Source organism: Halichoerus grypus, chromosome 8 (assembly GCF_964656455.1).
Source record: "Halichoerus grypus chromosome 8, mHalGry1.hap1.1, whole genome shotgun sequence".
Lineage (NCBI taxonomy): Eukaryota > Metazoa > Chordata > Mammalia > Carnivora > Phocidae > Halichoerus > Halichoerus grypus.
The window spans coordinates 92,268,386-92,291,968 of NC_135719.1; the positions used below are offsets into that span (position 1 = coordinate 92,268,386).

A 23,583-nucleotide genomic window follows, 5' to 3' on the forward strand; every position below is an offset into this window, starting at 1 on the left:
ACATTGACTTTATTTATATGATCCTGTAATAGGCAAAAGATGATTTACAAAACTGAGGCAGAAGAATATAGTTTAGATTAAGAGGGGTAGGGAAGGAGTAGAAATTTAGTCATGATCTCAACTTTGAAAATATGGCTTTGTAGTTCACAAAGGCTTTGATGTGAATATAGCATGATTAATTCACATGTATATTTTTTAACACTTTTCAATGTTTCTGAAGTTTTTATTTTACGTTTTTTGTTTGTTTTTTGAGAGAGAGAGAGGAGCAGCAGAGGGAGAGGGAGAGAGAGAATCATAAGCAGGCTCCATGCCCAGCGCGGAGCCCCATGCGGGGCTCAATCTCACGACCCTGTCATCATGACCTGAGCCAAAATCAAAAGAGTCAGACACTTAATGGACTGAGCCACCCATGAGCCTCCAAAACTGGAGTGTCTTTAACTTGAAGTAGTATGTGCTTTCAATCTTGGTGTTCCCTGTGGTACCCTCCCCCTTACCCCTGTCTTTTCCCATCCCCACCTCAAAACAGTGATAACGTTGGTGGTATATCTTATAATCAGTGATATCCTAGAATTAAGAGAATATGGTTATAGCATCTGAAGTACTGAAATATATTTATCCTGGTACTGAGTTTTTTGGAGAATAATTTGAAGTCAGAATTCAGCATGCCAAAGGATTATGTCCACAAATCATTGTTCCAATTCTCTGAAAAACAGAAGTTTGGAAATAAAATTCAAAGTGTGAAATTCTTACAGCTAAATTGACCTTGACTTTTCCACGTCCATATATAGTTTATATGCTACAAGATCTTGATATTCTTGAAGACTGGACAACAATTAGGAAGGTATGATTAAAGAGCAATGGAATACAAGTTATCTTTTTATAGTCTACTTTGTAAGATTCTGTGATTTTTCACTAATACATGAAAATATGATTATTGTTAATATGCCTTACTTTGCAACATTCTGTGGCAGTTAATGCTAATACAGATAACTGTGGATTGCAAGAATACTTTAAGAGAGACATGTCAGCAATTTGTATTTTTTCCTGTAATAATGTAATTAATAATTTATGCAAAAGTACAGAAAAGCATTTATTTAGGGTAATAATAATAATTATTATACAAAAGTAATATATAATCTTTCTGTGCCTAGTCCTTAGCCCAGTCCTGGCTTTCTGAGGGCACTCAATAAATATTTGTTGAATGAATGAAAGTGAATATTTGAACTCTTATTGTATGTCTTGCATTCTCTCATTAAACATTCAAAAATTATAGGATTTTCTGTGCTTGTTTGAAAGTGGAGACTTATTTTTTGTATTAAATTTTTCCGTTTTCAGAAACTTCTTAGTTGCAAGAGATGAATTCAGGTATTGATAACACCTCTAGGTGGAATGGTTATTCTTTATATTCCTTATGGTCTTAGACATTAAAATTTATTAGAGCAACTGAAGATTGTATTTCACTGTTAGCTACTGAGGTCATCAGTAGTGTTGTAGACATTAAATAGATCCCACAATGTACTTTCAGTCTATAAACTCAATGTCTTTCTTTTTTTAATTAAGGCAATGGCTACACTGGGTCCACACAGAGTGAAAACAGAACGTAAGTCATTTAATCTAAGTTCAGGAATCTTCTCTGTGGAGACTGGTTGAATCAGGGCTGTTAAGTCATCCACATACCAAACAGCGCCCATATCAGTGGTTTCATTGCATCAGTGAACACTACTCCTGGAATTACAATGTTTTAAAATCCTACTTAAAATTGGCCTAGTAACTGATAATGCACCTGCTTCCCCTTCTGGCACTTGTCTAGTTAACTGATGATTTATTGTACATTGTATAGCTTCATTTTGTTGTTATATTAAAAACTTACTGAATTATATAAGAAATGTAAGAAATTAAATTCTTTTTTTTTTTTTTAAAGATTTTATTTATTTATTTGAGAGAGAGTGAGAGAGAGAGCATAAGAGGGGGGCGCATCAGAGAGAGAAGCAGGCTCCCCACTGAGCAAGGAGCCCGATCCGGGGCTCGATCCTGGGACTCTGGGATCATGACCTGAGCCGAAGGCAGTCGCTTAACCGACTGAGCCACCCACGCGCCCCTCTCTTATTTCTATTAGATTTACAGTTGTTATCTAAGAAATATTTTTAGTGTTTTTTCACATATATGCATGGATTGGTGTTACTGCTTAATGTTCTGCACTTTTGTTTTTCTGACAATGTCTTATTAATATAACAGTTTTTGAACTGATCCCTTTAGCACCTGTGAAACTGGAAAAACATCTGCACAGTGCTAGATCCGAAGAAGGAAGATTATACTATGATGGTGAATGGTATATACGTGGACAAACAATATGTATTGATAAAAAAGATGAATGTCCTACAAGGTAAAAATTATCATTTCACCATTGTTCAGTATTTACAACATTATTGTCAATAAATATTTGCTCCGTCTGTAGTGCATTCATAATGCACCATTAGTTGCCTATGGATCCTTCTTTTCTCTTGGCATATGATTTGATTAGCATGTGTGTTCACCAGTGTTAATATTTATAGACCTACATCATATATTAAGTTCTTGAGCACAAGCATTAACACAAGAGGAAATGTTGGAATTATTTAGCCCAGGTAAGTGGTCCTATTTGTTAGTTCTTAAAGTAGATGAATTGTTAGGATTTTAATATTGTGATCTTTAAACCATTCTGTTACGAGTTTTGGGTAGATACATTAATCGTTAACTTTTTTGGTTGTGTTACAGTATTTTGGATACAAAGAACATGTATCAATTAGAGTAGGAAAGGAATGGAAAATTAACGAAAGCCTTAAGAGTCACAGTAATTAGAGTATAACTTGAAAACTGAAAGCTGCCTTTTAAAAGACTCAATCTGTCTAAGCTTAAACAACGTTTCTATAGTTATACAGCCTTCTAAGTTTTTCTGTTTTGTTTTTTTTTAAGATTTTATTTTTTTAAGTAATCTCTACACCCAATATGGGGCTCAAATCCACAGCCCTGAGATCAAGAGTCACATGCTCCACTGCGTGAGCCAGCCAGGCGCCCTGATAGCCTTCTAAGTTTTATCTGGTTGTAGCTTTTGGAAAATATTAATGCTAATCACTGCTTTTGTTCCTTCAGTAGTTTAGGATTTAATTCTCAGAGTGGTAACATTCTATAGTAAGAAAAGTATCTTTTTCTAGGTATGAATGGTAAATGCAGTGTTTGTATTTAGGGAAGAATACTCATTTTCCAAATACAGTGGTTTTACTTGGACTGTAATTTCATCTGTAAAGTTTTAGGATAGTAGGAGCATTGTGTATAGTAACTTTCCTCATAGAAGCGCACTGAGCTAATTACTAGGTTCTATGTGATACCCCTAGATTCTTTCATCTTACTACTTTTAAGACATTTTTACTGACTACTTAGCATAAATGTGATTTAAAAAGAGATGAAATACTATGAGTATTAAACACAAATCTGTTTTTAAAATATTTCTACCTAAAGATAAGTAGTGTCAAAAAAGAATCCATACAAGTTACCTACAGATGTTTTGACACTAGGAATTAGGGATTGATTGGTATTTTTAAGATTTCCTACACTCCTGAAACCAGTATTACACTCTATGTTAACTAACTAGAATTTAAATAAAAACTTAAGTGGATACTCTGAAAAAATAAAGCATTTGAAAAAAAATTTAAAACAATCAAAGATTTCCTACAGCCAGGGCTGATATAAATTGGAGGTGTAATACTATATAATTAGTGTTTTTAGCTCCACTGTGTGTTTTGGGGGGGTGGGTTGGGGTGGGGATGTAGTGGAACGATGTGCATTTAATAGTTCTTATAGTAAATATGTCCAATTCTATTAAGGAAAGAAAGGAGATTGTCTCTTTAAAAAGTGTTGCTGAATGTGATGTTTTTGACAGTGTGCCCTGCTGATAGTGCAGCGTTGTGGTAAATGACAATTATATATCTGAACCTACTCTTGCAGTCCAGCTATTTTGGTTTTATGGCTAGTACTCTAAAATGAGTGGTGGAGGCGTATTGCAATTCATTCATTCATTCCTTTTTCCCCCCCCTTTTTAGTGCTGTAATTACAACAATTAACCATGATGAAGTTTGGTTTAAGAGGCCTGATGGAAGCAAATCTAAGCTTTACATTTCACAGCTACAGAAAGGAAAATATTCAATTAAACATTCATAATCATGATTTAAGTGTTATCTAAAGCTACCTTATTAGTGTTATCAAGTGTGATGTGCCATGGGAGTTAAAAATGTATTCAATAACTTAATATTCTCATCAAATCATGAGACTGTATTTGTAGGTAGTACTCTAAGTAGACCTCATATTGATATGTCAATGAGACAGTAATAAAAACTTAATCATGATCATTACATTTATTTGCCTTTTAGGTCCAATGACCAATAGGTATATATGGTAGGGGTTTCTTACTAAATTTTTTTCTTTGTTTTTTAAAAACATTATGCAAATCTGTTTTATCTTTAGTGAACTGTGTTGCTAAATGGCTATATTTGTCTGCAATTTCTTTGATTTTTCCATCTTTGTCACTCATTGTGTTTGTAAATAAGCCTGATAAAATGTTTCCTATAAATGGTTTGTACTAGTACATTGCGTTAAATCAGAATTGAAATTTAAACATATATACGTGAGTATGTATATATGGCATCATCAGCTTATTTAGAACTGATGGCCTTTCTTTACAATCTTGTTTTACCCAAAATGAAGCTACTGGGTTTGAAAGCTAAAGGGAGCACTTTTGTAGACTAGGAGCTTTCCTTCTCCTCTTCCTTGATTGTATGGTGGTGACCTATTTTTACAAATTATACTTAATGTTAATTAGTAAAATTAGTGTCAAGTAATAACATGCTTCTACCTGTATTTCTTGTGAACCTGTAGAGGTCAGGTATTTATGCCTGGTATTTATGATGCAGTATATAAGTGGTGAATAGTAACTGACAGTATTGTGGTGCTTGCTGTTCATGTCTGACCTTTTGAAACAGATTTTTAGTAAGCATTTTCCAGAGGTAAAACTAGGTTCTTATATTAATTTTATTCCTAGGGCAAAGTAGACAGGGATAATGTTCTTGAATCTATTCCCAAATTAATATTTTTATCTTTGGTGGTTCTACACTTTAAGGCCACTTGGTGCAATTTAGAAAGTATTGGCCTCTCTTCCCTTAGCCACATGCAAAATTAACTTCGAAAACCTCAGGAACAGTACAAAGAATTGAAACCCTCAATATGGCAGCACAATTGGCTGTAGTATATATTAGGGTACAACCAAATCAAGTTTTCCTGGTGGTCTTGTGCACTTTAATTTCTGTTATAATGAGACTGAAGAGGATGAGGAAGAGAGCTACTTATTAACAGGGCAGGAATATCTGCATTATTCCGTTTGTTTTCTTACTATTTTACCTCTGCAAACATTTTCCTGTGCGGATCACTACTTCACAGTTGCCAAATGTTAAAATATTTGACTTCTGAAATTCGTTATCAGCAAAGTTATATACTTTGTTCTGTTTCTAATTAACTTTAACAAATGTACATAATGTCATAATCCAATAGTATTTGACAGTACTTATATATACAATGTTTCATAAGCATTTTTAATAAGATTTGTATTTTTAAATTTAGTATATAATAAAAAGATGTGTTGAGTGTCATTTGTAGTGTCTCGAATTACTCGTGTGTTAAGTTCTTTATAACCTGTCCACTTCTAAGAATGATTTCAGCCAATTTACATTAATAGGTACGGAGAGTTGGAGTGTTAAACAAATGTTTCTGCTTCCCTACATCACAGTTCAACCTCTATTGGGGTATATTTAGATATTCAAGATGGCCAAGTTATACTTAATTTTAAAATATACATATATGTTATACTTTAACAAAAATGTACCGCATATGTTCTGAAATTCTAAATAGGAAATTTGTATTTTAAAAACAACGATTAGTGCATTTACTTTGAAAACATATACAACTATAATCATCTATAAAGTACTATAAAATAAAGTACTCTAAAATGTATTTATAGATATTTTTATATTATATATTGGCAGTTTGCCATTAGACTCTGGTCAAAAGGTTTAGGAGGATTGTTAGAATCTGTGAAGTGTGATATGATCAGTTGCTCCCGCTGCTGTCATGTTTATAATCAGTCTCTGTTTTAGGATCAGTTTATAGGCCTTTCCTGCCACAGCTCCCAGTATTTCATAATCAGCCCATCCCTTCCTGCCATTTTCCATTAAAAAAACACCCCAACCATCACTAATCCAGTGCATCACTAATAATTATTAGCAAATTAAGAGCACACTCCTCATTCTGTCCCTTTCTCTCATTGGTAGCCTGAGCACTTTTCATTGCAGCCTTCCTCAGGTTGTTCTGAAATACATATTGTTACTTAGAACTCAAACACCACTCAGAGAACTGTGTACACCTCACTGATAATTAGTTGAAAAGAAAAACAGGGACACTGGCTGTTATTTCGAAGATTTTGTTTGTGGGCCCAGTAAGTTCAGTACATTAAAACTGAACTAAAATGAATTTATAGGGTAAAAAAGTAGATGCAGGATGAATATACTAGTTAGGATTTATGTAGTCCCATGCCAAATTGGCATATAAACTATTTTAATTGCTAAAGATAAGGAAATCTAAAATATTTTTAAAAAAAAACATGAAAGTTTAGAATGGGGTTAGTGAAAAATGCATGTTCCTTATATTGTCTTTATGGATGAATTACAGGAATTGTGGCTGCTAGGTCGGGCGGGATTAACTGAGACAGTTTCCCCCATTGGACCCTGTGGCCCAGTCTTGCCCTTTATTTCACAGGCCCAGAAACTTGAACTTTATCTATATATCCTGTAATGGGCTGAATTGTGCCTCCCACCCCCTTCACCAAATTCATATGCTGAAGCCATTACCCCCAGCACCTCAGAATGTGACTGTATTTGGAGATAGGGTCTTTAGAGAGGTGATTAGTTAAAATGAGATCATTTTAGGGTGGACCCTAATCCAATCTGACTGACAAAAGAAGAGGAAATTTGGACATCAGACAGGTGCATACAGAGGAGACTATGTGAGGACAGGGCAAGGTCACTACCTGCCAGCCAAGAAGAGAGACCTAAGAAGAAACCAAACATGCCAACACCTTGATCCTGGACTTCTAATATCCAGCACTGTGAGAAAACGAGTTTCTGTTGTTTAAGCCTCCCAGTCTGTGGTATTTTGTTAGAGCAGCCCTAGCAAACTAGTAACATGCCCCAAGGTGACAGCTCTGGGGAAGTTAGGCTGACCAACTCATAGGGGATTGAAGGGCAGCCAAGTGTCAGTTTAATAATTTAAATTGGGAAGTATAGTTGAGAAGGAGACCTGACTCCTCAAGTCAGTTCTCTCCTTCTAGGAAAATCTGTGTGAAAACAACCTTGTGATCAGATTTGTTTTGGTGAGAGTCATCAGTTCTCTGGTGAGGGTATCCCCTTTCTGGTATTGTGCTGGACACACTGCTATCATCTTACTTTTGACTTTCTTTTTTTTCCTGGTGCCCTGCTGACCAAGATCTCTCCCCTGTTACTGGGCTGTGCAGGCCTTTCCCACTTCCCCCTCTAAGTTCTTTCTATGCCATAGGCTTTCCCACTCTGGCCAGTTTATTGGACCAGAATGGACCCTGACTTCACGGGCAGCCTGTACCTGTAATTTTTAATGCTTGCCATGTACCAGGAACTGTATTTGATGTATAAACAGAAAGTTGTTATTTAATATTTTTCATGTTTAAAACAAAATGAACATAATGTAAGAATTCTAATATGTTTATTTATAAGTTTGTCATATATTAGGAATTTCTGGTCATGAGGTTTTTCACAAGGTACAAGAGGCAAAATACTGTGACAGAACTTATATTTGGGGTGTTGTTTTTTTTTTAAGATTTTATTTATTTATTCATGAGAGACAGAGAGAGGCAGAGGCAGAGGGAGAAGCAGGCTCCCCAAGGAGCAGGGAGCCCGATGCGGGCCTCAATCCTAGGACCCCAGGATCATGACCTGAGCCAAAGGCAGATGGTTAACCAACTGAACCACCCAGGCGCCCGTATTTGGAGTGTTCTAAAACTGAGCTTTTATCTCAAGTTGCTAATCTTTCTGAAAAATGTGTGTTTCTCTCTCTCTCCCTTCCTCCCCACCCACCCACCTATTCATCCATCCATCCATCTTTCTATCACTAGAAAGTAATGTAAGTCTAAAATTTCTTTGCTCTTAAACTTGAAGCTAATGCATTCTCTTTCAAAGACTCATTTTATTATTAAAGGTCAAGGGAAAACGTTATGTAGTAACAGTCTTTAAAGTTTACTTTTCCTTTCCTTATCCGTTTTCCTGTGTCTAATCTAGTTTTGAGGTGGGTGACCTTGCCAGCACACTGCCGCATCCTCTTGAGGACAGAAGTGTCATAATTCTAGTCCAGAAGCAGCCACATGGTAGCTTTTCATTTCTACCAGAAAGATTACAGTTTATGTTAAACTGCTTAGAAAACCAGATCCTTGAGCAGAGGCTAAACGACAGCTGCTATTAAAGGGATGGGAAAAGAAATACCATATTTCACTTATTATTGAAAGAATTAAAAAATGGCATTGTTAATGGCAAAAACAGTAAGGTGCTTTCACTTGTTTGAGGATAAATTTATGATTTCAGGATGTTTAAGTACATCTACTTAATGACTACTACAATGACTACATTGACTTCAGCTATGTATGTTCTGACAATCCCAAATCTAAATCTCTGCCCTCACCCAAGTTATATATTACAAGTTACCTGCGGGGCATTTCCATCTGGTGGTCACACTTTTTGAACTTCACACGTACAAAACCAAATTATTATCTCTTCTTCACATCCCTGCCCCAACCCCAGTTGTATTCCTCCTCTGTTCCCACCCTTGATTCATGAATCCATCCACCCAAATTCAGGCCCTGGGCAGGCTGTGGCAGCTGACTAAACTCATGGGCTTTGGAGCAAGACTAAGTGTGTGTGAACTCTGTCACTTACCAGCTGTATGACTGGATAATTTCTTTACCTTCCTGTGCCTCCAAATGTCCTCATCTGAAAATGAAAATAATAATTCTAAATGTTTCATAGTGTTGTGAGGAGGATTCCATGAATTAATATATACTATGTGCTTAGAACAGTGGCTATTACATGATAAATCCTATGTAAGGGCTATTTACATATTTTGACTCCCCATATCTAATTGTCAAGTCCTATAGATTTTAACTCTGAAACATTTTCTGAAATCACCCTCTTTTGTCCTGTGCCCCAGATGCTGCCCTAATTCAAGCGTTTAGTGTATTTTATTGGGATGATTGTGATGGCCTAACTGGTCTCCTTGCTTCTTGCCCTTTTTCTTTATAGCAAATGTTATATTTCTAACCCAGAACTGATTATTATTATCATTTTTTTGCTCCCTGCTGGACCTCAATTCTTTTGTCTGCAGGGCACTGCAGTTCCCCTTTTTCCAAGAAAGGCTTTTCCCCCAATCATGTGGCTTCAGCGGGAGCACCCATTTCTCTCATGGTCTGCCAGTCTCGGTCACAGTTGTTTAGACGAGGTGGGCATGTAACCCAGGCTGCCCCGATTAGAATCCTTTGCTGAGATCTTTTAAGCTGTGACTGTGGAAACAGAATCCGTCTCCCTCTCCTACTGAAACTGGGAAGACAACAAAGTTTAAGAACTACAGGCAATTAAGTTTCCTGCCCTGTGTAGAAAGACGACACAGGGAGCTGAAGAGACGGAGGACGGACAGGTAGCTGGCATTTAACTTTCTGCTTCCAGCTGACCCACGTTCCCTCTGTACCATGATCTTTCTCGTGTCATATGAGTCTTCTAATAAATTCCCGTTTTGCTTTTTTTTTTTTTTTTGAGCTGGGTTTCTGACCCTTGCAACATTTATCACAAACACCAGGGCTTCATACTCTGTTGATTTTCATCTTAAAAATTATAATAAACTTTGGTAATTTCACCACAAATTCAAGGAATAAAAAATAAGGATATTGGTAGAGCTGCAAATGTATATGTGAGAAAGAAAACTAGGAACTGCCTGGCACTCATTGCTAGGCCTTGGAGTTCTCCCGTTGAGCATAAACAGCCTCTTAAAGCACCAATATCAAACAAGGCCACTCTGTGATGAAGCGAGACAAAAAAACCCCAAGACCTTCTCCCCCTTACAAGCTTGTCTAAGTCTAGATAGAAACAAGGTCAGTCTGCAGACAACGAAAACACGCAGCCTCCCCCTATTGCTTCTTTATCAATTGCATCTTTGGCCTCACTTCATTCCTCCTGTCTTATAAATAAGATTAATCAAGATGCCCAATCATAGAATTGCCCCCACTTTCTGACACTTCTATGAGCCCTACCAAAAATCCCCTAATACAGTACAATCCTGTAAGTCCTTTTTAAAATACCTTCTTTCTCAGACACCCACAATCCCCTGTGGCATATGCTTCCTCACTGCAATGAGCAAGAGACCCAGCTTGTTTAATTCCAGGTAAGTTCAGGGTGGTCTTTGGCTGGAGGGCATCAATACATGGAACATTGAAAACAGTTTTGTTGTTGAAGGGTTTTTCATTAGATTTAACCTAAAGATCCTTAAGTATATTTTGGACAGTCTTCTAGGAGCTCCCAGTGTATAATTATAGTTATAATGACTGATAAAACAAACTGTAGGTTTTGATTTTCAATTACATGTTATAGAAGAATCATAAAAGATAAGACAAAATGAAAGCACATTTCATGAAAGACATTTGTACTGCAATCTAAGTTAGAAAGCACTTTGCCTTCAAAACCAGAAAATAATGTTAATATTTCTACTGCATTAACCAGGGGACTCTTTCCTAGAAATGTAAAAGCTATAGTACTAATGCATTTTGATTAAAACCTGAAGGTGGCAGTAAATTCCTAGAAAACTAAGGTACTTAGTTTAGGATTTGTATTTTTTCTTCTAATTATTCAAATTTGTATAGTGAGACTGCAGTTGCATTTAATTCTATTGCGTACTAATTAAGGGATCTTCAGGAAGAAGATGCAGTTCTAAACAAGGATTATATTGTTATTACTGTTTACGGACTGAAAAGAAGTCACCATGTAAAAGGCTTAGGAACATTGCAACGGATTATATGCTTTAGAGTTACTATAGAAACAAAGTATATAATTAAACAAAAGGAAACATTAGAACTTTTAATACAGATCAAAGTGCTCTGAATGGCATTAAATAGTTTCTATTTGTCTATTAAATTTATAACCCTGTTGGTAAGCTTTTTGCCCCACACTTTCCCAATTTTATCCTCAATATTCTTAAAATAGAATTTTTTATGGTTGTGTTTTTCCCCAAGGATCTATTTATAATCAATAGACTCCACAGACTTAGTAATCAGGAAGGGCCTAACTGGTAATTTAATAAGAAGATTTACAAATAGCAAATTAATAAATATTAATTCATACTGGAAAATGAATTAATTTATTGATCTTTTACATAAAGATCTAAAACTAGATTGTTTCATAGTTTCTTCTCTTGAGGGTAAACACTATCACTGGTACATTGAGTTATACCAAAAGTTATTGTGAGGTTTTACTGACCTCAGTACATAGGCACAAATTATTAGAGCTTTGAAAATTAGGAACCATAAAATTTCTATAATCCTTTTAGAAAAAAGTTAAGCAAGTCCTGTATATATTAGTGTGTAAATACACAAAATAGTTAATTTTGTTGAGCAAGATAAGTGATGTTGATATTTTGAATATCTTCCTATAACTATGCTAATACACGAGTAACTATCAGTTTAGAAATTAATGGATGATTTAAATTTTCAAGATGTTATTTCATTCCTCCATTTAATTTTATTTAACTTTATTTTTAAGGCTGTACTGTACTAAACTATTAACCATGGTAAATGTAAATTTAATTTTATAAATCCAAGAATTTATCTTTATTCTTCTTTATGATAATCTCTTTTAGGCAGTTAGAAATTTTACATAAAGACTGAAAGAGGATTAGTTATGAGTTTGTTTTAACCAGGGAAAAATGTAAAGTTAGATGCACAGACACACAGCATGTATTTATTCCAGAAATACTGACACCTCTTCATAATAAAAATGTCCAAAACAATTATTTTTAACATAACAATTATTCTCAACAATTATAAATGACTAGTCCATTTCATCTTCAAATAGTGTTTAGATTTGTTTGTAATACTTGAAAACTTGTAGTAAAAACAAAACAGAACAAAACTATAGATTCTGTATAATTTAGAGCTATTTTAACTTACGGTGCTTGAGTTCCATTTGGTTAGTTGGAGGACATAATAGTAAATATAAATATAACTCCCTATGTGTGATCACCATCTTAAAAATATGTACCAATCTGCATTATTTCGCTGTTGACTAGTGGTGGTGAATACTGGCTGCCAGCAGAGGGCGCTTTGAGGTTTATCTGTTAGAATTCCAACACCTTGGTGGCTGAGGAATATAGACTGTCTTCAAACTGATCTAAGAGTGAAGACATTTCTAATATTTCTTTATTCTGTCTGATTTCTTGTCTACTTTTACAAACCCCTAGACCGTCTGGCAAGGGATGAGAAGGCTATCTAAAAAACCCAGCAGCAGTTCCCAGCTGACTGCATGAGCAGATGTGTAAGAAATGGTCCCGTGGGGTGAGATTTAAGGGAGGCAGGAAACTCCCTGCATTTTTTCTCTCAGCCCCTTTCAAACTCCATCGCCACCATCAGCAGTTCTCCCCTAGAGATCTGTATGGAACCCAGTAATAAAAACATGTGGTTTTAAAACAGTCTAGTTTAGTCAATAAGAAAATGAATACCAAATGGAAAAGAGGAAGCCCAAGGGGGAATCAGTGCTGAAGTAGCCTTCTGGGCAGTGGTTGTCATGCTTTTTGACAGAGACACATATCCTAATACATTCATGTGTATGTATACATACATATACAACACATGCATCTAAAACAAAAGTATCTTGAAGCAGTATTTACCCTTACAATGTATGAAAGAGATATATATAATTTTTGTTGCCTTTTCTTTTTTTTTTCAAGTAGGCCCCATGCCCAATGTGGGGCTTGAACTCAGGACCCTATGATCAAGAGTTGCACGCTCCACCAACTGAGCCAGCCAAGTGCCCTGAGATATATATGATTTTTAAATACTTAAATGAAATACAGAAAATAAATTCTAACAGGGTTTTCAAGGAAACTGACAAACTTGTTTTGGTAATGTCTGTGGAAGAACAAAAGGCCAAGAATAGTCACAATGCTTCCAAAGAAGAAATGGAATTAAAATTCAGCAGGATAGACAGCAGAGATGAAGAAAAGGGAAGGTTCAAATTGAAGTGGGGTTTGGCAATAGAACCAAGAAAAGCTCAGAAAACAAGGCACCCTATTATTGAGCCCCATAGAAAAAGAACTAAAGAGGGAACTCTGTGATATTAGAGGTTTCATACCTTGCTTAGTGTAGATGTCCAAGAAAACCCTTTTTATATAAAAATAAAAAGTATGAAGGTCAAATCCCATGCAAAATTATTATAATAAAAAGAGAAAAAGAAGTAGAATAACTCGTTCCTATGCCAGAAAGATATGCCCACGATACAGGTCAAAACTGTGATCTACTGTGATCACCTAAGTGAGCCTAAGCATCACATATACTACAATTGGAACAATATACAGAGAAAATTAGCCTGGCTCCCACACGAGGCTGACACGCACATTCACAAAGCATTCCATATTTAAAAACAAAAAACAAAAAAACTGTGATCTCCTGTTTCAAAATAACTAAAAGATGTTAAGAAAATGTTACAAGACATGAAAAACAAAATACATTAGTCTTCCCTTATTCACGGTTTCGCTGTCTGTGGTTTCAGTTGCCTGCAGTCACCTGCGGTCGGGGAGCAGATGATCCTCCTGGCAGATCATCAGAAGGTCAGTAGTCTCCTAACACTGCGTCACAACACCTACACCATTCACTTCACTTCATCTCATCATGTAGGCATGTCACATCATCGTCATAAGAAGGGGGAGTACAGTCCAATATTTTGAAAGACAGAGAAACCACATTCACAGAACTTTCATTACAGTATATTGTTATAACTGTTTTATTTCTTTATTAGTTATTGCTGCTAATCTCTTATTATGCCTAATTTATAAATTAAACTTTATCATAGGTATGTTTGTATAGGAAACTGTATAGTATATGTAGGGTTTGGTACTACCTGTGATTGCAGATATCCACTGGGGATCTTGGAACAGATTCTGCACAGATAAGCGGTATCTGCTATATATCATAATTAGAAAAACTCAGAAATGAGGTAACAGAACTCAGCAAAGAATAAAAAGTAAAAGAAAAAAGTTATTTCAAAAGTGAAGACTAAACTAGAAGGAACACCAGAGTGAACAAATGCATTACATATTGCCTTAAAAGAAACAGAAGGTGAAAAGAGGAAAATTAAAAAACAAAAAATCAATGAAGTATGAGATTAAAGGGATTCAAGAGGAAGAGGAGGTAACAAATACTGATGGAAAAAGAAGACTGGTTATTACATGGATTATGGCGTCCTTGAAGAAGAAAGCCAAAGTAAAAGAATGGAACAATTACTAAATAATTAAGAAAACTTTCCTGAAATAAAAAAGATTTGAATTTCACACTGAAAGCATAACTGAGAATACTGAATTAGAAGGACCAGTGACAACACATATTCTAGTAAAATTACTGAATGAAAAGGAAAAGGAACAAATTGGGGGAATATCGAGGAAAAAAGAGCATATGACTTATAAGGAAAAGAAAATTATCACTGGATTTTTCAACAGAGTGCTTTATCCCAGAAGAAAATGGATAAGCACATTGAATATATTTAAGGAAATAAAGTGTGAGCCAAGAATTTTATATTCAGTAAGAATGATTTCAGAGATAAAGGGCACAAATTGTTGTCAAAAAACAAGAACTCAGGGAACATTATTCCAGTGAACGCTACCTAAGGAATCTACAAGAGCATGAGCTTCACACAATCAATATGACTACAGACATCAAAATAAGGACTGACAAGGATTAAACATATGGCTAACATAAATTTCAAATTAAAACACCTCGTTTTTCAGCCTATGTAACTTCACTGTGAGATGCTATCTCTTACAAAGTCTACTACCAATTTTTTAAAATTATCTCACCAGCAATTGTGTCACAAAAATCTTGACTTGAATAAATGCATGATTCCTATCTGATTCAGCAACGAAGTCACTCATGTCATTGATGAATTAGATTTTTTTTTTTGAAGATTTTATTTATTTATTTGAGAGAGAGAGAGAGAGAGCTCAAGCACAAGCAGGGGGAGCAACAGAGGGAGAGGGAGAAGCAGACTCCCCGCTGAGCAGGGAGCCCGATGCAGGGCTTGATCCCAGGACCCCGGGATCATGACCCAAGCCGAAGGCAGACAATGGAATGAGTCACCCAGGCACCCCTAGATTCTTTTTTTTTTTTTAATTTTATTTATTTATTTAGAGAGTGCGCATGAGTGGGGGAAGAGGTAGAGGGACAGAGAGAATCTCAAGCAGACTCCCCACAGAGTGGGGAGGCCAATGCAGGCCAATCCCACAACCCTGAGATCATGACCTGAAATCATGAAATCAAGTCTTGATCATGAAATCAAGAGCTGGACACTCCACCCACTGAGCCACCCAGGCGCCCTGAATGAGATTCCTTTTAACATGAATGTTGGTTGCTATTTTTGTTTCTGTTAATGAGTAAGACAAATGTGAAATAATGAAGACACGTAAGAGAAGTTCACTCATTTGTCAATGATGCAAGTGACCTCTTTGATGAACTAGGTAATAGTTTTAAAATATTTCCTCAGTTTTGGGGTCCTATTCAAAATGGCTACAGGCACAATACCCTTCTAAGTTTAATTTGCATTATTAACATTTTCTGCATCACTTTTTAAAGTCCAGACATCATAAAAAACAACCAATCAAGTCCTAATTTGTATCATTTACCCATTTCTGTGGTGTGAATATTCCTACTATGGTTGATTTCATGCTACCAATGTGATGTCACTGAATGCAGAGTTGAGAAACCTTGTGCGGTGCTCACCATTACATAGTAATATAGTGTTTCCACCATGCAGATGTAACAGATGTAAATAACATGAAAAGCATAGCTAGTTATAACATGTAGCAAAATAATTAGGAACTGATGAGTTTTGAGTATTTTCTACCTTTACTTTTAATATATGCAGTGGTTAAGTTTATATAATTTAATTTTGATAATGTAGGTGTTTAAAAACCAGCTTGCAGGGGCGCCTGGGTGGCTCAGTCGTTAAGCGTCTGCCTTCGGCTCAGGTCATGATCCCAGCGTCCTGGGATCGAGCCCCACATCGGGCTCTCTGCTCCGCGGGAAGCCTGCTTCTCCCTCTCCCATTCCCCCTGCTTGTGTTCCCTCTCTCACTGTCTCTCTCTCTCTGTCAAATAAATAAATAAAATCTTTAAAAAAAAAAAACCAGCTTGCAAAGTTCCTGAATATTTAACATTTGGCTGTCCTGAGCTGGTATGAGCTGTTCCAGCACACCACTGGATAGGAGGGAGAAAGTGCAGTATGTAATGGTCTGACAAAGTAAATGGAGTATAACTATCTTAAGAATAGAAGAGTGTGTGAATTCTTAAAATGTTTTCAGGAACCATATTGGTGGTCATATTAGTATTATTATTCTGAGACTGCTGTGTGTGTAGTATGAGATAAAATAAAAGAGTAATTATGGGATATATTAATTTTATCATCCCCTACATTCTTGAGAATCAGATTTCTAATATGGAAAAAAGGAGATACAATGATAATAGAAAAGAGGTTACATAAAAGATCGAGTTGGAACTGGAACTCTCAATCTGGATGCAACAGATATTTTACATAGATTTCTTAGTTTTGTGTGCCGAATAGGCCTAAAAATAGTGATCAACCCAGTAACAATAAGCATCCTTTGTGCCCAGATTATGGTACAATGTACAATTCTTATTACTATTTTCATTAAAAGAAACCAGAGCTTCTTAGAGAAATGGTCAAATCTAGGAGTTGGGCAAGAAATGAACAAAACAAGCCGAGAATATCCTATATTACCAGATAGAAAGAAAACTATTAAATCCTACTAGAGTCATGTCCATGATTCAGGGGCCAGCTTTAAAGGGCTCCTAGTAGTCAAACATGGGACAACTGGAGCTCAATGGTAACAGTTATTACAACAGACTGAAGCCCATCAAAATATTTAAACTGCAAAGTTCATAATGATTGTGTGTGTGTTTAACTTTTGGAAATGATAAAGAAACCATTTATTATCTTGAAAACTGATGGATAAAGGAAAGGAATCCCAACATCTATCCTGCCTTTCCTATATGAATTGCATATAGGATTGGTGATAAAAGAGTAGATGAGGGTATGTGTGTTACTATAAAGGTAATCCAACAAATAAAATGACAGAATTTGCATATCACCATTTGGCAATTTCTAATGAATGGCTATAAGCACAAAACATCAATGGCTGCTAAGTTCACAAAATAAAGAGATAATCAGGAATTACGTGTGCCTCTTATAAGTTCTGAACTTGAGTCTGATACAGTCTCTGGATCCAGCTCACAATTTGCAGAAAATTCAAGAGGATGGAAGAAAATCTTGGGTTGTATTAAGAATATGCAATCAGGAAAATCCAGTCTGTGGGAAACTCTACAGGGCAAATGGCCCAGGTTCCTCAACTGAAAAACTGAAAGGAAATAAAGGGATAGAAGAACTTATAGAGGAGATACTTAAGAAGATGTATAAATTTTTTTAAACCAGGTAAGACTAACTGATAGTGTGATGGGATCCATGTTTGGGTGACAAAACTATTTTTACAAAGCAAGGAAGCGATTGTCATAAAAGCCAGATGGTGGTTATTCATGTGAGCAGAAGGGTTGTGACTAGGATGGAACACCTGGAAGCAGCTTCTGGAGCTGCTAGCAACAATCTACTTCTTGACCAGGGTGATGTTTGCCTTATGATAATTTCTGGGGTTATACATTTGTCTTATATGATTTTTATGTCTTCACTTTTATGATAAAATGATTCTAAAAAATTATTTCCAGGTGGATTTTTGGCTTGCACCAACATACTCGACCATCTTACCTATGAACCAGGCCTCAAGTTTTTTCTTCCTGTCAGCTAATTGTAGGGAACATCTACTAGGCCACAGATGTGAGCTGAGGGAGAGGTGTTGGTGCAACAGAGGCAGGCAAATGGGCAACATGTTTGTGTTATTCTCTGCCCTCTGGATCTGTGCAGTCCTTTCTGTCTCCCCTGCCCCAACTTACTTATTACTGTATGCAACTCTTGCTGAATAGCTCTGGCCACATAGTCACTTCCTGTCCCGGGTCAGGTGCTCAGTCTCTACAAAGGCCCAACAGCAAGTGAGAAGCTGCTTTTCAAATGATGTCGAATTTTCTGCTGTTGTTCCAGAACACTGGAGGTCTGCAGTCCAGCTCTCCTATTTGAGACTTGTGAGAGACGGCAAAGCATCCTCGTCTACCACAGACGCGTCTAGCATACAGTATTTGCTGGATTGTAACCTATACGCCAGGGCTGCTGGTAGCACAGACTAAGTCTGCCGCAGACCCCTCTCTCACTCTTACTCGCAGCATTTGGAGTCATCTGAGCAATGGGTTGGATTCCCAAATGTGTACACGGTCTCCAAAATCTGAAGATGGCTACCACTCATTGTGCCTTTCTTAGTAGAAGATGCAAGGTTCAGTAAGGTGTTCTTTACCTTAGATGGTACACCTCAGCATGACCCCCATCCAGTCTCAGTCAGTACGGTAACTTCATTAATGGGGCAGGTCCTCCAATCACTGCAGGGTCTTTCACTTTCTAATGCCCATGTTTCTTATCAGAGCATTTAGAGTACTTGCCCCTTCCCCCCACCCCACCCCCAACCCCCTGGGTTGATTAATAAGATGCCTCCATACAACTGACCAGCATAGTATTTTGTGAAATGTCCAGGCAATCAAAATTCCTTCGGCCTATATTGTAACAGAGAGCAGGAGAATTAATTTAACCAATATAACCCTGGGACAAGACCATGAATGCAAATTGACGTCTGGTGCAAGTGACTGTGAATTGCTTCTGATCTTTTTTCCTGGTAAGGGTTTAAAAGACTACATTTGCCAGATTAATAGCCGCATACTACATGCCGCGGCTTGTCAGTCTGTTCCATTAAACACAGCACACGTCAAAATCACAACACAGCAGCGGTGACTGGGGGCTATCACTTGGTTCGGTTTACCGCAGCCGACTGTTCTGCCATGATCAGTATGAGTTTTGCTGATACTGGACCTGCAGGTTAAAGAGATACGATAAGGACCCACCGCCCTACCTCCTTTACTGCTTTTTTTAGAGATCGCGAGCCAGCGCGAAGGGGCCTGTGTGGGGGGCAGGGGGAGGAGGAGAGGGAATCTTTTTTTTTGAAGATTTGTCTGAAAGAGAGAGAGCGCGCGCACAAGCAGGGGGAGCAGCAGGCAGAGAGGGAGGGAGAAGCAGGCTCACCCAGCAGGGGGCCTAATTCGGGGCTCGATCGCGGGACCCCGGGATCATGACCGAAGCCGAAGGCAGACGCGTAAGGACTGAGCCACCCAGGCGCCCTCCCTTACGTTTTTAAGGATGTCATTACTCTGACATTTCACCCAGGCTACAGTATTACTTTTAGTTTACTTATAATTTACTGATAATGATTCTGAATCTTAATTTTCAAGTCATATGTCTGCTCTATTTGTTACTATGAACAAAATCTATAGCAGACATCTTAAAGACTGAACAGTTTCCAAATTTTCTGCAATACTGTAAGATTTTATAAAAGTAAAGGTATAGTTTAAATCTATTGGTTGATTTATATAAATAATTGAACACACAATATTCCACATTTCTAGAAGATTTTTTTTTTTTTACACTATGATTTTCTCTTTTGCACATATTTTGATATGACTGTCAAGGTTCTCCAGAGAAAGAGAACCAACAGGATTTATGTAGGAAGAGTTTTATTATATGGAATTGGCTCACTTGATTATGGAAGCTGAGAAGTCCAACCATCTGCAAACTGGAAATCCAGGAAAACTGATGGTGGAGTCCTGTCACCGGAGACGGGTTCTTGGGCCCCACAACAATAGAAACTACCAGGCTGGGCCCCAAAGTCAAAAGGACATGCAAGGCTTTATTCGGGCTCCAGCATGAGCTAAACGAAGACAGAGAATCAACATGAAGTAATTCAAGTGCCTTCCCGCAACAACCGGAAGACCCTGCCTATATATATAGAAAAATTCACTTTACGGTCCAATATGCTGCCGAGGGAAAAGCCGGGGGTGAGGTGGGGGGGAAGTGCTTCCTCCTGATTGGTTCGAAGGGCCTCATTCTAATTGGTTGGAAGCGCTTGGTCTTGATTGGTTGGAAGGACCTATCCTGATTGGTTGGTATTGGCAGGGAATTCGGGCAGCTCATTGGTGCTTTTTGGATTCCCCTTATATATAGCCTGCATCCTGCTCTTGCTCCGTGGGACCAGCGGATTAACGGGAACAGGAAACAGGACCGCCCTGGCTACATAATGTTTTTCACCTGGGGTTTGTTCCGATAGTCCCTCACTGTCTCAACCCCACGCTAAATCCAAAGGCCCTAGAAGCCGGGGAGCAGATGGCATAAAGACAGTAACAAGGGCAAGAGAAGACTATGTTCCAACTCAGCAGGCGGACAGGAAATAAGAAGGGGCGAATTCCTCTTTCCTCCTTCATTTTGTTCTATTTACACCCTCAAAGGATTGGATGATGCCCACACACAGTGGGGAGGGCAACCTACTTTTCCGAGTCCACCAGTTCGAATGCTAATCTCATCTGGAAAAACCCTCACAGACACACCCAGGAATGTTTAATCTGGACACCCTTTGGTACATAAAATGAATCATCACAGGCAGGTAACTCTATTTTTTAATTCTTTGATAATATTTGAATTGTTTCCAAATGAATTTTTGAATTTGGGAGTTTTAAAGCTTTCATTTGTACGTATATTAGAAATTGAAATGTTTATTTGGATTTTGCAGATTTGTTAAAATATTTAAAGAAAACATTTATTACTAGGTCTGGCACATAAGTTTTTCTTTATTTAAAAATAAAGTAGTTTAGGGGCGCCTGGGTGGCATAGTAGGTTAAGGGTCTGCCTTGGGCTCAGGTCATGATCCCAGTGTTCTGGGATTGAGTCCCGCATCCAGCTCCTTGCTCAGCCTCCCGGGAGCCTGCTTCTCCCTCTGCCTGCCGCTCCCCCTGCTTGTGCTTGCTCTCTCTCTCTCAAATAAATAAATAAATAATTTTTTTTTTTTTTTAAGTAGTTGATGGGGCACCTGGGTGGCTCAGTCAGTTAAAGCGTGTGCCTTCGGCTCAGGTCATGATCCCAGGGTTCTGGAATTGAGCCCCACGTTGGCCTCAAGGAGCCTGCTTCTCCCTCTCTCTCTGCTGCTCCCCCTGCTTGTGCTCTCTCTCTCTGGCTCTCTCTCTCTCAATAAATAAATAAAATCTTAAAAAAAAAAATAAACATCTTAAAAAAAAAAGTAGGTTAGGGGCACCTGGCCAGCTCAGTCGGTGGAGCATGAGGCTCTTGAGCTCCGGGTTGAGTTCAAGCCCCACATTGGGTGCAGACATTACTTAAAAAAAAAAAAAAAATGAAGTAGTTTAATAAAGTCTAAGATTACTTATTATTGCAGTGAATGCTATTCTGTTTTGTTTTTTTTTTTAAGATTTATTTATTTATTTAAGGGGCGCCTGGGTGGCTCAGTCGTTAAGCATCTGCCTTCGGCTCAGGTCATGATCCCAGGCTCCTGGGATCGAGCCCCGCATCGGGCTCCCCGCTCTGCGGGAAGCCTGCTTCTCCCTCTCCCCCTCCCCCTGCTTGTGTTCCCTCTCTGGCTGTCTCTCTGTCAAATAAAAAAAATTAAAAAAAAAAAAAAAAGTGTGTGCCTGTGAGTGAGGGGAGGGGCGGAGGGAGAGGGAGAGAGAGAATCTCAGACTCCACACTGAGCATGGAACCTGACTCAGGCCTGGATCCCAGGACCCCAGGATCATGACCTGAGCCACAATCAGGAGTCAGATGCTCAACCTACTGAGCCACCCAGGCACCCCTTAATATTATTACTATTTAAATCTCTAGATCCAGCACTTGAACTTGAACACAGCTCTATATTTTTGCTCTATAATTTTTTTACTTTATAATTGTTTTCTTCTAATAATAAAACCATCCTTTTATAGAAAAATTTGTACCAGTTCTGTTATAGTGTTACAATGATTATACTAGAAAAATGTCCCATTTCCTAATATCCCTTCTAGCAAGTACGTTGAAAGTTTGTAATGAGATATTTAAAAGTCTCGAAAATCCTAATACTTTTTTGCTAACAGCAGAAGAAAAATGCTTTCTTAGTTCTCTTCATAACCAACTGTGAATTATATTGATATAAACTTAAACTGTGGAACATTCAACATTAATTCTCACAGTGATCATATTGATCATCAGATTCCAAAAATCAAGAAAGATGCCAACAAAAAAAAGATTGAATGACTCTTTCTTAGGTAATGTGTGTATTAATCACGTGTGCTCTACTGTGTCTCTCAGACCACTGATAGTAGTTGGCTGCAGTGGTTGTTGCAATACGCACATTTCTTGCTAAGGATCCTTGTTTTGCACTCTGATATTTTCTATTCTACCATGGTAGCCAGTTTCCAAGATAGATTCCAGTGTTCTCAACTACTGGTATTCACATCCTTGCGTAGTCCTCTCTCACACTCAATATGATTGAGCTGTGCAGCCAATTGGGTATTATCTAAATGATGGTGTGTGACTTCTGAGGCTTGGTCATGAAGGACATTGTAGTTTCTGCCTTGCTGTCTCTTGGATCGATCACTCTGGGAGAAGCTGGCTCCTGTGTCACGAAGACACCCAGGCAGTCCAATGGAGGGGTCCACATGGTGAGGAACTAAGACATTCTGATAATAGGGCACCTTGTCAAACTTGTGAGTGAGCTATCATTTCAAGAATGTTATAGGGGCGTCTGTGTGGCTCAGTCTGTTGAGCGTCTGCCTCCGGTTCAGGTCATGATCTCCAGGTCCTGGGATTGAGTCCTGCATTGGGCTTCCTACTCAGCAGGGAGTCTGCTTCTCTCTCTTTCTCTCTCTCTCTCTCTGTCCCTCAGCCCCTCCTCACTGCTCATTCTCTCTCTCTCTCCCTCAAATAAATAAATAAAAATCTTAAAAAAAAAGAATGTTATATAAATGAAATCATACGGTATGTAGTTTTTTGGCTTGGCTTTTTTAACTCAGCATAAATCTCTGTCGTGGGATCACGGCTTTTTCTGTGGTATTTGGCTAGAAGTTTTCTGTCTTGCTAGACTGTCTCTTTCCTGGTACTTTGGCTGTAGAGGGCAGGTTATTGGGGGGTGCTTTTTTGGTCTGCACCCACTGACGGGGTCGATAACAGGTTGTCTTGGCTTTTTCAGCTCCCAAGTCTGA

The 23,583-nt window shown here is 37.8% G+C and overlaps 1 protein-coding gene and 1 non-coding gene across 3 annotated transcripts in view; both read left to right on the forward strand.

Annotated features, from left to right (window-relative positions):
- BRMS1L (BRMS1 like transcriptional repressor) overlaps positions 1–5,675 on the forward strand; it is a 28,149-nt gene extending 22,474 nt beyond the window's left edge. Inside the window, exons 7-10 of one of the 2 annotated variants that reach the window (XM_036101989.2) lie at positions 777–841; positions 1,561–1,600; positions 2,236–2,383; positions 4,077–5,675. In XM_036101989.2, coding sequence (XP_035957882.1) covers positions 777–841; positions 1,561–1,600; positions 2,236–2,383; positions 4,077–4,194 — 371 coding nt within the window. In that variant the 3' untranslated portion in view covers positions 4,195–5,675. The remainder of the gene's footprint in view (positions 1–776; positions 842–1,560; positions 1,601–2,235; positions 2,384–4,076) is intronic. The other variant, XM_036101991.2, reaches the window with a different exon arrangement.
- Positions 5,676–13,669: 7,994 nt separating this feature from the next.
- Positions 13,670–13,776, forward strand: LOC118542086 (U6 spliceosomal RNA). Its single transcript, XR_004920411.1, has one exon. It is a non-coding gene; the product is annotated as a U6 spliceosomal RNA (small nuclear RNA).
- The last annotated feature ends 9,807 nt before the right edge of the window (positions 13,777–23,583 follow it).